This window comes from Etheostoma spectabile, chromosome 1 (genome assembly GCF_008692095.1).
Source record: "Etheostoma spectabile isolate EspeVRDwgs_2016 chromosome 1, UIUC_Espe_1.0, whole genome shotgun sequence".
Taxonomy (NCBI): domain Eukaryota; kingdom Metazoa; phylum Chordata; class Actinopteri; order Perciformes; family Percidae; genus Etheostoma; species Etheostoma spectabile.
In genome coordinates this window covers 13,212,401-13,225,545 of record NC_045733.1, presented here as the reverse complement: position 1 = coordinate 13,225,545, position 13,145 = coordinate 13,212,401, and the positions used below count along the sequence as shown (strand labels likewise).

Genomic DNA, 13,145 nt, shown 5'->3' with positions numbered 1-13,145 from the left:
GACAAATCTCCGTCCCAGTTTCAGGTCTTTTGCAGACTCAATCAGGTTTTCTTCCAGAATGGTCCAGAATTTGGCTGCATCCATCTTCCCCTCAATTTTAACCATCTTCCCTGTCCCTGCTGAAGAAAAGCAGGCCCAAACCATGATGCTGCCACCACCATGTTTGACAGTGGGGATGGTGTGTTGAGGGTGATGAGCTGTGTTGCTTTTACGCCAAACATATCGTTTTGCATTGTGGCCAAAAAGTTTGATTTTGGTTTCATCTGACCAGAGCACCTTCTTCCACATGTTTGGTGTGTCTCCCAGGTGGCTTGTGGCAAACTTTAGACGAGACTTTTTATGGATATCTTTGAGAAATGGCTTTCTTCTTGCCACTCTTCCATGAAGGCCAGATTTGTGCAGTGTACGACTGATTGTTGTCCTATGGACAGACTCTCCCACCTCAGCTGTAGTTCTCTGCAGTTCATCCAGAGTGATCATGGGCCTCTTGGCTGCATCTCTGATCAGTCTTCTCCTTGTCTGAGCTGAAAGTTTACAGGGACGGCCAGGTCTTGGTAGATTTTCAGTGGTCTGATACTCCTTCCATTTCAAAATGATCGCTTGCACAGTGCTCCTTGGGATGTTTAAAGCTTGGGAAATCTTTTTGTATCCAAACTGCCTGGTGTGTTCCTTGGTCTTCATGATGCTCTCTGCGCTTTCAACAGAACCCTGAGACTATCACAGAGCAGGTGCATTTATACGGAGACTTGATTACACACACCTGGATTCTATTTATCATCATCATTAGTCATTTAGGTCAACATAGGATCATTCAGAGATCCTCACTGAACTTCTGGAGAGAGTTTGCTGCATTGAAAGTAAATGGGCTGAATAATTTTGCACGCCCAATTTTTCAGTTTTTTATTTTTTTCAAAAAATAGTTTTATATCTTTTATGTTTGAAGCCTGAAATGTGTCAAAAGGTCAAAGTTCAAGGGGGCCGAATACTTTTGTGTGTGTGTGTGTGTGTGTGTCTCTATATGTATGTATATTCTAAAATTGAATGAAATAAAAACTGAACTAAACTAGCAAGTCTACTTTAAAAAGTAATTAAAATTAAACTGAATTTGAAAACAAAAAGTCAAAATAAAAAGTAATGAAAAAACAAAACTATAATAACCTTGTTTTGGTACTGCCAATTTGTTTTGTTTTGTCATGGTCAAAAAAAATTGTGGCAGAGAATCGTAATATCAGTTCTATGCAAAAAGAAATCGTGCTTCGTATTTTCCCCAAATCGTGCAGGCCTACTGGGAAAACAGAAAACAATGCTGTGTTGAAAAACTGCGTGTAAGATAAAAAAAAAAAACGCTCCATAGTGGTTTATAATAATTATGACCAAGGACCAAGTTAGCACGGTAACAATCATTTTGTCCTGTGTCTCTGACATTCCGAGGCAAACATTTCTTTACCCTGTGGCATTCAAGTCACAATACAAAGTAATCTGGCAGACATGTGTGCGTGCATGTATTTGTTCAGCTTGTTAGTGATGTTGCATTGTTTTGGTGCAAAAGTTAGTACTTAATAACACTGGTAATACATTTAAGTGTGTGTGTTTTGTCTTTGTGTTCGTGTTTGTTCCCAACAAAAAATGCATTAAGGAGTTTTCCAAGCTTTACCTGCAGTCTTACTTTCATGCACCCATAAACACACAACACTGAAGATGCATGTCTTTCTGTGTGGTCTTTCTTTCTTATAGACTTGAACAGAACATTTCCAGACAACATCCAGTTCCGCAAGACATCCAACCCATGTCTGCAGAAAGCTCTGTACAACGTGCTACTGGCTATTGGCTACCACAACCCAGTTGTGGGCTACTGTCAGGTAATATTACTGCATAGATCCAGCCTAAACTAAATTTAGCATAACACCATTCTTACACCTTTTTCTTATATGTGTGTGACCTGAATATGTGCAAAGTACAATTCCAGTGAAATGTAATCCCAACAGCTCCTTCAATTTGGGCATAATTCATCATAAGGCAGAATGTGACCAGTCTTAGGCAGGGGCCTTTATTTAGGAGTGTTATTATAATGTGATATTAGTCACTGCACAATTTTACAATGTGTATGTGTCCAAAGAAAGGCTGTTTGTGTCTCAGTATAGCCCTATGTTAATCATTTGCATTTGAAAAGCACATCACATTCATCAGAGCATAAGCAGACTGGTTTGCAATTCAAACAGGCAGCATGAATATGAAGTATAACTAGTACCCATCTGTGTGCAATCATACTCGAGCAGCCTGTTTCAGTTTGAACGTTTTAAAGCGTGTCTCTCTTTTGTCCTCAGGGGATGAACTTCATAGCTGGGTACCTTCTTATCATCACAAAAGATGAAGAGAAGTCCTTCTGGCTGATGGAAGCCCTACTCGGTAGAATTTTACCAGGTATGTATGTATGTGTGTGTTTGTGTGTGGGTGTGTGCGTTTGTGCGCACGCACATGGTCCTTATCTGCCAGTGGCTTAAGACCTGCAGTACGTTTTTATTTGTGTCTTGTACTCACTCAAACACGGAAATGTCGATATAAATTGATTTAAACTGTATTCGTTTATGCTATTTTTGTATTACAAAAATGGATGTGTATCTTTTTGCACTTAATTAAGGTGTGTGTGTGCGTGTGTGTGTGTGTGCGTGCGTGTGTGTGTGTGTGTGTATAGACTACTACAGTCCAGCCATGCTGGGGCTCAAGACGGACCAAGAGGTGTTAGGGGAACTAGTGAAAGTTAAAATCCCCGGAGTGTGGCAGACCATGATGGATCATAATGTCATGTGGACCCTGGTGGTCTCCCGATGGTTCATCTGTCTGTACATAGATGTCTTGCCAGTAGAGGTGAGTGTATATGTGTGTTTTTCACAATGTGGACAGGAGGGAAGTCCTGCCGTTGTCACTGCAGTCTATTCATATACTATTTATCCTCAGTCAAAATTGCTTTATTCAAAGGTTTTAGCTTGTGTGCTAAATGCTTAATGCCAGCGCTGCTTTTAGTGGATTCAGATAAAAATGAGGGGGAAAAGTTTTTTTATTCTTTTAATGTGGAATGGCCAAGCCACCATGTAAACAGGCCTGGTTGTTTGCAAACTCCCTGTGTTCGCCTAGGGCAGGGCGTGGACTCTTATTTTTGCTGGCACAGACATGGCGCTTCACTAGGAGGGCGGAACACATGCAGATGTTGCTGCTACTCCCTCGAGATTACACCCTCACACAGGCAGTAGGAGTTCAGAAAACTGCAGCAACACGGACATGACATGGACAAGATTGATTCAGGGTTGCTACTGCAATGTCTAAGTTTTTCTTTTTCTCCACTTAAGAAAAGCACCTGAGATTTAAATTTCTAATTTAGAAGTAGCTAAGTAGCTATGTTAAAGAAGGGGAAGGACGATTATATGGAAAAGAAGAAGTTAACTATTACATTTTAGTTGTAGAATGTTAACACATTTGGTGAACTAGATATACAGCAAGTGAGTAGATTCTAACAATCTCATGATAATAAGAGTATGCATGTATGCATTTTCAGTAATTTACTTACACTAGCTGGTGGCCCTTGGATGTAACTCTTCATGCAACATACTGGTTGTTGTTTTGGAGAGTTTCTAATGCTGTCTATAACTGGTACACTGCAACTGAGTTGCATTAGATGTTTGTTAAACGTCCTATTGTGCAACACGTTGCATGTGTTCGTTGATGTAATTTGCTTCTTTTGTTGTTTCTCTGCAGACAGTTTTGCGGATTTGGGATTGCCTGTTTTATGAGGGCTCTAAAATCCTGTTCCGTGTCGCTCTCACACTGATCCACCACAACCAGGCTCTGATTCAAAAGGCCCAGTCACTGCCGGATGTCTGCCAAAACTTCAAGCAGATCACCCATGGACCATTGGTTGATGAATGCCACACGTTCATGCAGGTAAAAAGGCAAGGGAGGTATTCCATCACGCCTGACACTAGAGGAAGGAGCAATCAGTATCAAACATATGTTTCGTGGCATATATAGCCTTTAATCCTATAATCCTGGTGTTTCTTGCCTTTCCTAGAAAATCTTCACTGAACCAGGAAGTCTCTCCATGGCAACCTTGACTAAGCTGCGGGCGACATTACGATCTCGCATTATTACAGAAGAAAGTTAATACACATTCCACAAAGGATGAGCACCTTTTTTACTGAACTAATGTCCCAGTGACTTTTACATACTGTTGAGTTTTTGTCTTAAAGCTTTTCCTTCAGGCTATCATACTGCCCGAGGACGGTGAAAGGAGAATATTCTTCGCAATGTGCTGTATGAGCTGACGATTCCATTTCAAATGTAGTTTCTTCTTCTTTTGTTAAATAATGCACTTTACTCCTGAAAGTCAGCGACACTGTAGAAAGAAAGCTTGGCAGAGGCCAGATCAGATAAATAATGTGTTGCACGCTGTGAGTACAGCCGGGAGGCCTACTGCATTTCACGTTGAATGCTTGATTGACAAAACTCCATGCTGGCACTACCTTCTGTGAACTTGAATGTGAATTATACTACATGACAGAGACATATTTTGTTAAACAATTTAAAATCTGATTCTTGTACTTACTGGTTGTGTTCAGGTTTTGAGCAAATGTAGTAGTTCCTGACCTCAGCCGTTAATTTAGGCGCACTATGATGAAATAATCAAGTATGATTTGAAAGGTCTGCTCTGTATAAAAATAAAAGATCAAATCACTGTAATTTATATTAACATTTATTTAAGGAAAGAGTCGGGAAGAGAGACTGGAAAACAATTCCATGCACCTGTTCACTTGTAATGTTGAATACATTTAAGCAATGAAGAGTTCTACTCTGTGTATGGCTGGACCACTACACACTGATTAATCAGTGCACTAATGGGACAGAAGAAGCTTTCCCTTTTTATATCAATGGGATTATTTTATGCTCATGGTGAGCATATGCAGAAATAAAACTCCACCTAACTTCAAATGTTTTTATTTTCACACACAAGCTTTTGGAACTTTTTTTGTCCCACATTTGACTCTCCCTCTTTAATTGCAAGGAATATTAAATTATTTTTTTTTTTTATATATAAATAACATTGCTAAAAAAACAACAAACAGCAGTTCAAGCAAATTCAACCAATTCTTAGAACTTAATGGAACAACAATAAACAGCAGATGGTGTACTTGCTACATACGGCAAATTTAAACTGCCGCCATCCTTGCTTTGTTAGGGCTCGGTCCGTCACACAAGATGCAAATGATCTAAAACTAGCAGGTCTTTGGCTTCTCATCATCATCTCACAGAAAAAATAAAATAAAAATATCCAGAGGTCACATAGGATAAAAACATGCACTCGCCACAGAGAAACTACTCAATTATTTTCATTCACTAATGCTCGTGTCCACTCTATTACTTGCTCGCTCACACACTCGAGTTTATCTCTCCACTGTTCAGTCAGGTTTAAGTAAAATGAAGGGTCCATTCAGATGGTCTGGTATCCAGCGTGGCTCCTCTTCCTGCCTATTAGATATGCAATAAGGACGATCAGCACTAGGCCGGCAAGGGCTGCTCCAACAATGATGGGGATGAGCATCTGGTCTTGGTCCATCTGACACTCCTCCGCTAGAGACAGAAAGAAAAGAAGAAAAGGTAACGTACAGAAATGTTGCAGAATTTTGAATCTACAAGAATGTAATTTATGTGCATATGCAGTAGCTTTCTTTAGATTGTAACCCAACACCTCTTTACAACCACAGTTTATTCTGACTGACCGCTTTTAGCAGTTAGTGTTAAAGTGCCGCTTGAATAGAGGGATTACTGAGGGAGGATTCTGAACTCTCGACCTTGTTGATGCTAGCGTAGGCGTATTTTAAAGGGGGGGATGGGGGGTTACAACCCCTGCAATAATACAGATTGGCCAGTGCAACCCCCAAAAACCTATTATAATTTATTTTACATAAAGTAAGATGCCACAAATGTTTGCAGATACATTCACGTGTTTGACGTTCAAACTTAAAATTTTGCTCAAGAGTGGAGATCTCAACACCCCCACAGTTGAACCCTTAGTAACGTCCTTGGATGCTAGACTGCTTTGTTGAACACTGGCGATTTAAATAGTTTGGGGTTTGTGCTCATTGGAGGCTAATACCCAGTTAGGGAAACAACCGAGCCAATAAAAACTTTGTATGGCAATAAACGCCCTGTGGGGAGGAGCTTGATGCAGCTAAACAAAAAAATTCCATTTGAACGAAATAGCTTGTCATTTTAGGAAATATTCTTATTCACTTTCCTGCCCAGAATTAGATGACCAGCTTGATGCCACTCTTGTGTCAGTCTCAAAATTTGAAGGCACAGCCAGCAGAGTTACATTATAAAACTATTTCTTATATTTTCACAGACATCAGAGAGATATTAATCTTCTCATCTAACTCCAAGAAAGCATACTGCCTAAAATGCAAACTATTTGCTACCTGCTCCTACCAAATGACACCACTATCAACATTAAGGTCAGACGAAAACAAAGAGAACATGGATCATAAAAGAAAGCATTTGTACCTGTAGCAAACTGGTTGGTAGTGACTTCAAAGGGTTGGACCTGCAGTCTGAATGTGTTGAGAGAGAAGGTTGGCACCACAGCCAGAGTTTGCTCTGCGTTACACATGTAGGAGCGGCCCAGCGTACTCCGCAGGTAGTCCAGACTGGTGTTACCGGCTGTGATGGTAGCTGTGGAGAGAGATGGACCCGTAACAGTTGAATTAAGCTAAACAGGATAAAAATGAAATATGTTGCTTGTGACAAATGACATACCAATTGCATCAGACCAATTGGCAAGCAGAGTTATCCCACTCAGGTGATACTTGCTGCTCGTGGAGTTCTGTGGACAAGATGAGTGTGAATAATTAGTTATCTCTCCACACACACAAAAATAAAATGCTAAATTCTCAAAAGACAAAGGCTGATGTTACCAGAGTGAAGGTGAAGTTGAGCGTGGTGGTCCGCTCCTGTGTCAAAACCAAGGAAGCACTGTTGGCTTCACATGATCCTGATGAACTTGTCAGATTGGGAGTCAGGTTGACTAATTCTTGGATAGTCTGGCAAAGTAGACAGATGCATTTTGTTTATAGTAGGTCTGTTACGCAGAATGGACTGAAAGCGCAGTTATCGACTATTTCACTATGAGTTGTCCTTGCTTGTGAAGCTATTTTTTACCTTATTCTGAGATAGAGAAAAATAGGAGACGTTGAGCTGCAGTCCCATTTGGGCCAGGAGACATACAGTGTTGTTGCCTTTGATTACAGAGTAGGTTCCCCGCTCTGGTGTTCCAGGAGGGGTTGGTGCTGGAGATACGGTTGTTGTAGTACGGGCAGTGGTAGGTGGAGCTGTAGTGCTGCCCTGATCTGCCGTACATACGCTTTCTGCAACAAAAGAAATGATGAAGGAAACATGTTATCAATCATAAACAAGCAGGTCAAAACAACTTTGAAACCCACCCAGTCGTACCTGTTGGACTCAGGTCATTTCCTGGCATGTACGCCTCCAGCCTCATATCAGAGAAAGTGACTGTTGCTCCACCCACTCCAATAGTGGTGGGGCTCACGCAGTGGTAGGTGGTATTGATCGTCGCCCAGATCCCAACTGACTGTGATACCACAGTGACCACATCTAGGACAAATAGAACCACACAACAAATTAGTTATAACTCTGTAAGATGGCACTTGTGGAATATGAGCCCATGTGTTGTTTATTGTATATTTACTAGCAAATGTGCTTTAGTTCTGATTCATTTCTTATTTTCTGAGAAACGATCTTCTGAGATACAACACACCTTAAGTCATACGGTAAATTCAACAATACACACTTATGGCGTTTTTAGCACTGCATGGTACCGCCTCGCCTCAACTGGACTTTTTTTGGTTTTCCATTACAAAAAACTAGCGAGCTGATGCGATACCAAAAGGTGACGTGAAAACCTGCAGACTACTGATTGGTTGAAGAGAATTGTCACTAATCACTGCGTCATCATTGCCAGCAACAGAGGATGGGGGGGTGTCCTGAACAAACCCGATGTGTTTAAGTAGTTTAGCCAGCGTTTTTTTTTTTTTTTTTTTTGCTGCCTCCAGCTTCTTTTGAAACTAAATTTGCCTTCACGGCTCGCCTCACACATGAGGCGGTACTAATCTGCAACGGAAAAAAAGAGGACGGGGCACCGCGGTCGAGTCGAGCAGGTACCATTAATGGAAAAACGCCATAAGACATTTTTGTTGTGCTCCTTTCGTGCTTAAGGTCCGATTTTGGTATAAATATCTAGATGGAGTTGTTTATTCCAAATTCAATCTACCGGTTTCATTTTATATCAATATGTGCAAATTGTTTTCTCTGCACTGTAATATTACATTAATGATATATTCTATTATACATACAGCACCTTCTGTTTACACCTTAGACTGCTGATATTAGATTTATGTTTGTGTTCTCACCAGAGCTGTTAGCCTCAGGGAAGATGGACGTGTCACTGAGGTTGTACTGCAGCGTCAGGTTAGTAACACTGTACAGACTTCCATTGGTTGAAAAGCTCAACCCAAGTGCGTGGCCGGGTCCAAACACCGCCACCAGCCATGGTGATCTGTCGCCTGTGCTACATGAACTGCTGCCTGAATCAACCGTGGTGGAGTCAGGCAGAGGGACCTGCACTGTTCTCTGGGGAAAGACAAGTGATAGGACCGGTGTTCACAAGGAGGTACAATCAATACTGATGCTTTCAGAGACGGAAATATTGTTGTCGCTGTACATACCGTGCTGCTGGAGGTGTTGTACGTGATGGAGAACGATGCAGAGAGCTCAGCCTTAATGCAGGTGGAGTTCCCATTGTTCACCTCAAGAGTAACAGCCTGAATGCAACCTGTAATAATGGAAAAACATTACAATAAAAGCCGCAAACATCTTAAAAAAACAAACTCACTCAAGATAAAAATATACGGGGGGAAAATTTGTTTATTTTCACCTGTCTTTCTCCCATATTCTGGACAAATATATGGCATGGTAATTACACTAGAGTGTTAATATATGTACGTGATAGCTCATAATACAAAACTAAAAACATCCCACAATGATTAACAATAAATATTGATATGTTGCGTAGCACAAATTATAAATGCACATCGGATGATGAGTTAAACTGATTGATTATACTATACTATTAAATTATATTGATATTAGAATACACACTTGTATATTGGAAAGGTATTCTTCTGGTTATATAAAGGCTACAGAATGAGTACAAATGATAGCAGTAATGATTACAACAACATAACCAGTGTTACATCATGCAGTGCCCCTCATGCAAAAAAGGTTCAGTTCACAGAAGCCACCAGCAGAGGTCTGCAGACAGCTAAAAGTGAGAGGCCAAGACCACACAGCCACTCTGACTCTTTTCCTTCACAGAATTGTAGGGCTTAGAGCTACTTGTAACATGTGTAACTGAACCTCTCCCGAGCCAGCAGGAGTCATACTTGTTAGCTCAACCATCCTGTCACCCTCGCACACTTGTATGGTATTAAAACTGCCATGCACCGGAAACTGCCAACTCACTGTTGCATGTCTGTGTATGTGTGTGTTTGTGAGTGTTATAGTTCTCTAATATATTTTTGGGAAACGGTGGCTATTCAGCCACTCATGTACATATCAACCCTCCTACTCATATCCTTAAAAAAAGTTCTTACCCATTTTTATAACAACGCAATATGGGAGTTTCACTGCTTGCTTCACACTTCCCAGAATATCAACAAAGAAGTTGAGATGTTTTTGGCTGTTGCATGACTTCCCAACAGCACATATTCCTATTCACTGTATTGTGTGTTTATTAGAGTGTGTTGTATTTATTTATTTATTATGTTCAGTCGGATATAAGCGATAAAGGACTACTGGTAGTTCACTAATTACTCAGTCGACTGACTATGCTCTTTCCTTTTTCTCACTTCCCTCCATCTTGAGCTTTCCCTTTTAAAATACTGTATTGATCACAATGGAAGAAGCACTGTGTTTCTAGTCCTGTGTCAGTCTCTGTCAGTCACACACTACTTCCCATGCTGCCTTGGTGAAACCTGACCCTGATGTCACCTCTCTGTTCACTCTGTAAACGCACAGCAGACGGTTTACACAACACTGCAATCTGATCACGGGGTAAAAGCGGCTGTGTGTGCAAAGTATGAAGCTGCAGATATTGTAGCAGCGTTAGACATTCAGCGTGGACAGGATGACAAAGCAGAGGAAAGTATTCAGATTGTGTTGTGTGGAAATAGTGATGCAGGCAGGAATGAACTCTAAGGTCACCAGCAGACGTCCTCAACAGGTTGCACATGTCAGAACATCAACATGTTAATAACTACAGTAATCAAAGGATATATTTGACTGTATTAACAGGTAAAGAACCATACTGCAACTACTTGACATCTGCATTGGCCTGTTTTCCTGTATCAGCAGTACTGTGTGTGAGTGTGTTCAGGCCATTTAAACAGGGCATAATATAGGCCTCTGCTGGGCTGTGTGCAACACAAAGCCATCAGAGTGGTCACGTGAAGCTCTCAAATGACACAATAAAGAGGCCTATCAGCTGGTCAACAACATTAACAAACCCTGGGTATTACATTTGAACAGAATAAAGTCCAGGGACATCTCCAGTAACTGGTCGATTTGGTTTTGACACAACTCTGAGGACAGATGACACGTTGGATTTTCTATGACAGGTCCATGCGAAACTTGGAAGTGCCACGGGTCAAAATCCGCATTTTGGGTCAAATTTAGAGGCACATGTCAGTTTCCACTGGCCTACACCAGGAAGTCCCTTATTACATTCATATATTAAGTCAAGCCATTAATGAATATAACCTGTCTCTACATTTTATGTTAGTGGTTCATGACTACTCACCTGCTATACAGCCTACCTAACATTTAAGTACATATGACTATATAGCTACGTTTAAACACCCTATCTAGAACCAACGATTATTTTAATTGTAACCTAATTGTAACCTGCCGATTTACACACACACACACACACACACACATACATACATACATACATACATACATACATATCGGAGGGGGCGCGGTCACAGTTTAACCTCTTACCTAACTTCTTATTAATCTCTTATCAAAATAGTTTCCGTTAATCTTCTGTCGCTCTATACGATTAATCGACTACTTATTTCAGCTTTAAACCGCAAAAAACACTCACCCAAAACCGCAGACCAGGCGATGATGAGCGCGGCCAAAGCGTGAGAGAGTTTCATCCTTCTGCCTGGTTGTGTCTGTCCCTTTAGAGAGATCCGAGCCCGGGGACGTGGTGGGTCGCCGCTGCAGGCGCAGGTGGGTCTACGCGGCGAACTGGCGAGGACTTTACGGACCGTAATCTAAAACTGTGGCGTCACTGTCGTTCTTCTTCCTGTTGTTGTTTACGTTCTCTGTTGACTGAAGGTTAAATGAAATAGTTGTTTAGTAATCCTGAAACACGTCCTGCTGGTAGAAACTACCAGTGTGCGCGGTTAGACGTCTGTCACAGCCACGGCGACTGAATAACAAGCCATGTCTGGTCATGTGAACTGGTAGCCCCCCTCCTTCTTCACGAGCTCTGTTCAAGGCAGTGCTAAACTGTCTTCTGCTTCATTAAAAAACACACACACATATAAACCACAGGGTAATAGTTTATCAAGTTTTACACTGTATGCGAAATGTTTGCTGATAGCCAAATGTTATTACAGACTGCCGGTTGGGTATAAACAGACAACTTATGACAAAAATGTGCACTTCCAGAAATATTTCAACTCTCTTTCGGGGAAGTCACAAGTGAAATATGTCAAGGCTAATTAATTCCGATGTAGTGAGGGTGAATATAGGAATGCACACTTACAACATGCATAATTCTTTTTTTTAAATGCATGTAAAATATCAGCTTTATGGTTTATCAAATGTACTGTAAGATCTGGAGAACCTTTAGCTTTCTATAGGTGAAGGTAGAAAGGGAGCCTGTGCTGTGCAGACTGCAAAGTGCATGGTGCATGTTATGTGGGTAGTCAGCTGACACATTCATCAATTCACGAGGGTGTGCAAAACCCTCAAAGGAACGCAGAGGCTACTCTAATGCCTCTGCCAAAGACTTATCATGGCCCTGCTACATTCTCCCTGCATAGTTTAACCACGTTTTTTGTTTTTTTTAATAAACAAAAGGCATGTCGTTTTCTTGATGCTTAAGTGAGACTAGGTTAGACATCTGGCTCTTGTTGACACATTTGTTTAAGATCTATTTCTTTAAATAATACAAACACTGTACACTTCCGGCTGTAATAGTGAAAGTATTAAGACAAATAGCCTTTCACTTCCATCTTCCAGTAAACTTGAGCTTTTAATTTCCTGAATTGATTATTTCTATCAAGTGAAAATATACTGAGTGCCTCTCAATCATAAATTAAGTATGATTTCAAAGCCCAAAATCGAGTGTATGGAAAGTGAACAGACAACAGTCCACTTTCTTATTGTATCATTTGGGGCCAAGTGATAGAAATAGGAAACAGACAACATACTGTTGTGATGTATAACAGAATATATTTTGGTTTAACAAAAGATTAATTTGATGAAATCAGATTAAACTGAAGGAGTTGCACACCTTGCAACAGTGTGTTCCAATAAAAATAAAAAAAACACTACCACTAGCTGGTTGTCTACAAATCATTCATTGAATCATTAAATATCCATTTATTCAGGCTCACTTTTCTCACTCTTACATAGAATACAATCTGTTCTACAAAAACATCAGCACATGACATTGGACATTTGGGCATTTTGGTCAAAACATATAAGATACCCAAAGAAAAACCCAAGTGGCTTGCCTGCATGTCATTTAGCTTCTGTGTTACAAGCAATGCACCCTTCCCTCTGACCCAAACCCATCTGGCCCACATCCTCAAGTCTCTTCTTGTCCTCAACAGCTGTTTCTCTGCCAAATAAAGCAACCAACCAATCAGGTTTACACTCAGCAGTTTATGCAGCCATTCACAAGAAGAATGCCTTGAACAAAACAAAAACAAAATCTAAAAACTCAAGACAAACCAACTATGGTAGAAAATAAGTGATTTTAGAACGACGTGATGGAGAAA

General features: G+C 40.7%; 2 protein-coding genes across 2 annotated transcripts in view; one reads left to right on the top strand and one right to left on the bottom strand.

Annotated features, from left to right (window-relative positions):
* Positions 1–5,014, top strand: part of grtp1a (growth hormone regulated TBC protein 1a) — a 10,185-nt gene extending 5,171 nt beyond the window's left edge. Inside the window, exons 4-8 of the mRNA XM_032528828.1 lie at positions 1,735–1,859; positions 2,325–2,421; positions 2,693–2,865; positions 3,751–3,936; positions 4,064–5,014. Of these exons, the coding sequence (XP_032384719.1) occupies positions 1,735–1,859; positions 2,325–2,421; positions 2,693–2,865; positions 3,751–3,936; positions 4,064–4,156 (674 nt within the window). The 3' untranslated portion in view covers positions 4,157–5,014. The remainder of the gene's footprint in view (positions 1–1,734; positions 1,860–2,324; positions 2,422–2,692; positions 2,866–3,750; positions 3,937–4,063) is intronic.
* Positions 5,015–5,081: 67 nt separating this feature from the next.
* lamp1a (lysosomal associated membrane protein 1a) lies at positions 5,082–11,586 on the bottom strand. Its single transcript, XM_032528564.1, has 9 exons — positions 11,231–11,586; positions 8,790–8,896; positions 8,475–8,694; positions 7,498–7,659; positions 7,207–7,412; positions 6,963–7,088; positions 6,805–6,871; positions 6,553–6,720; positions 5,082–5,619 (listed from the first exon to the last, which is right to left on the bottom strand). The coding sequence occupies exons 1-9, from the start codon at positions 11,283–11,285 to the stop codon at positions 5,480–5,482; spliced, it is 1,251 nt and encodes a 416-aa protein (XP_032384455.1). The 5' UTR covers positions 11,286–11,586; the 3' UTR covers positions 5,082–5,479.
* Positions 11,587–13,145: the final 1,559 nt, after the last annotated feature.

Excerpts from the sequence above, each read along its gene's own strand:
- lamp1a (XM_032528564.1), bottom strand. The coding sequence starts at position 11,285 with ATGAAACTCTCTCACGCTTTGGCCGCGCTCATCATCGCCTGGTCTGCG. Across the intron at positions 7,413-7,497 it reads AAATGACCTGAGTCCAACAG|AAAGCGTATGTACGGCAGAT; the intron begins GTACGACTGGGT and ends CTTTTGTTGCAG. Across the intron at positions 6,721-6,804 it reads CAATTGGTCTGATGCAATTG|CTACCATCACAGCCGGTAAC; the intron begins GTATGTCATTTG and ends CTCTCTCCACAG.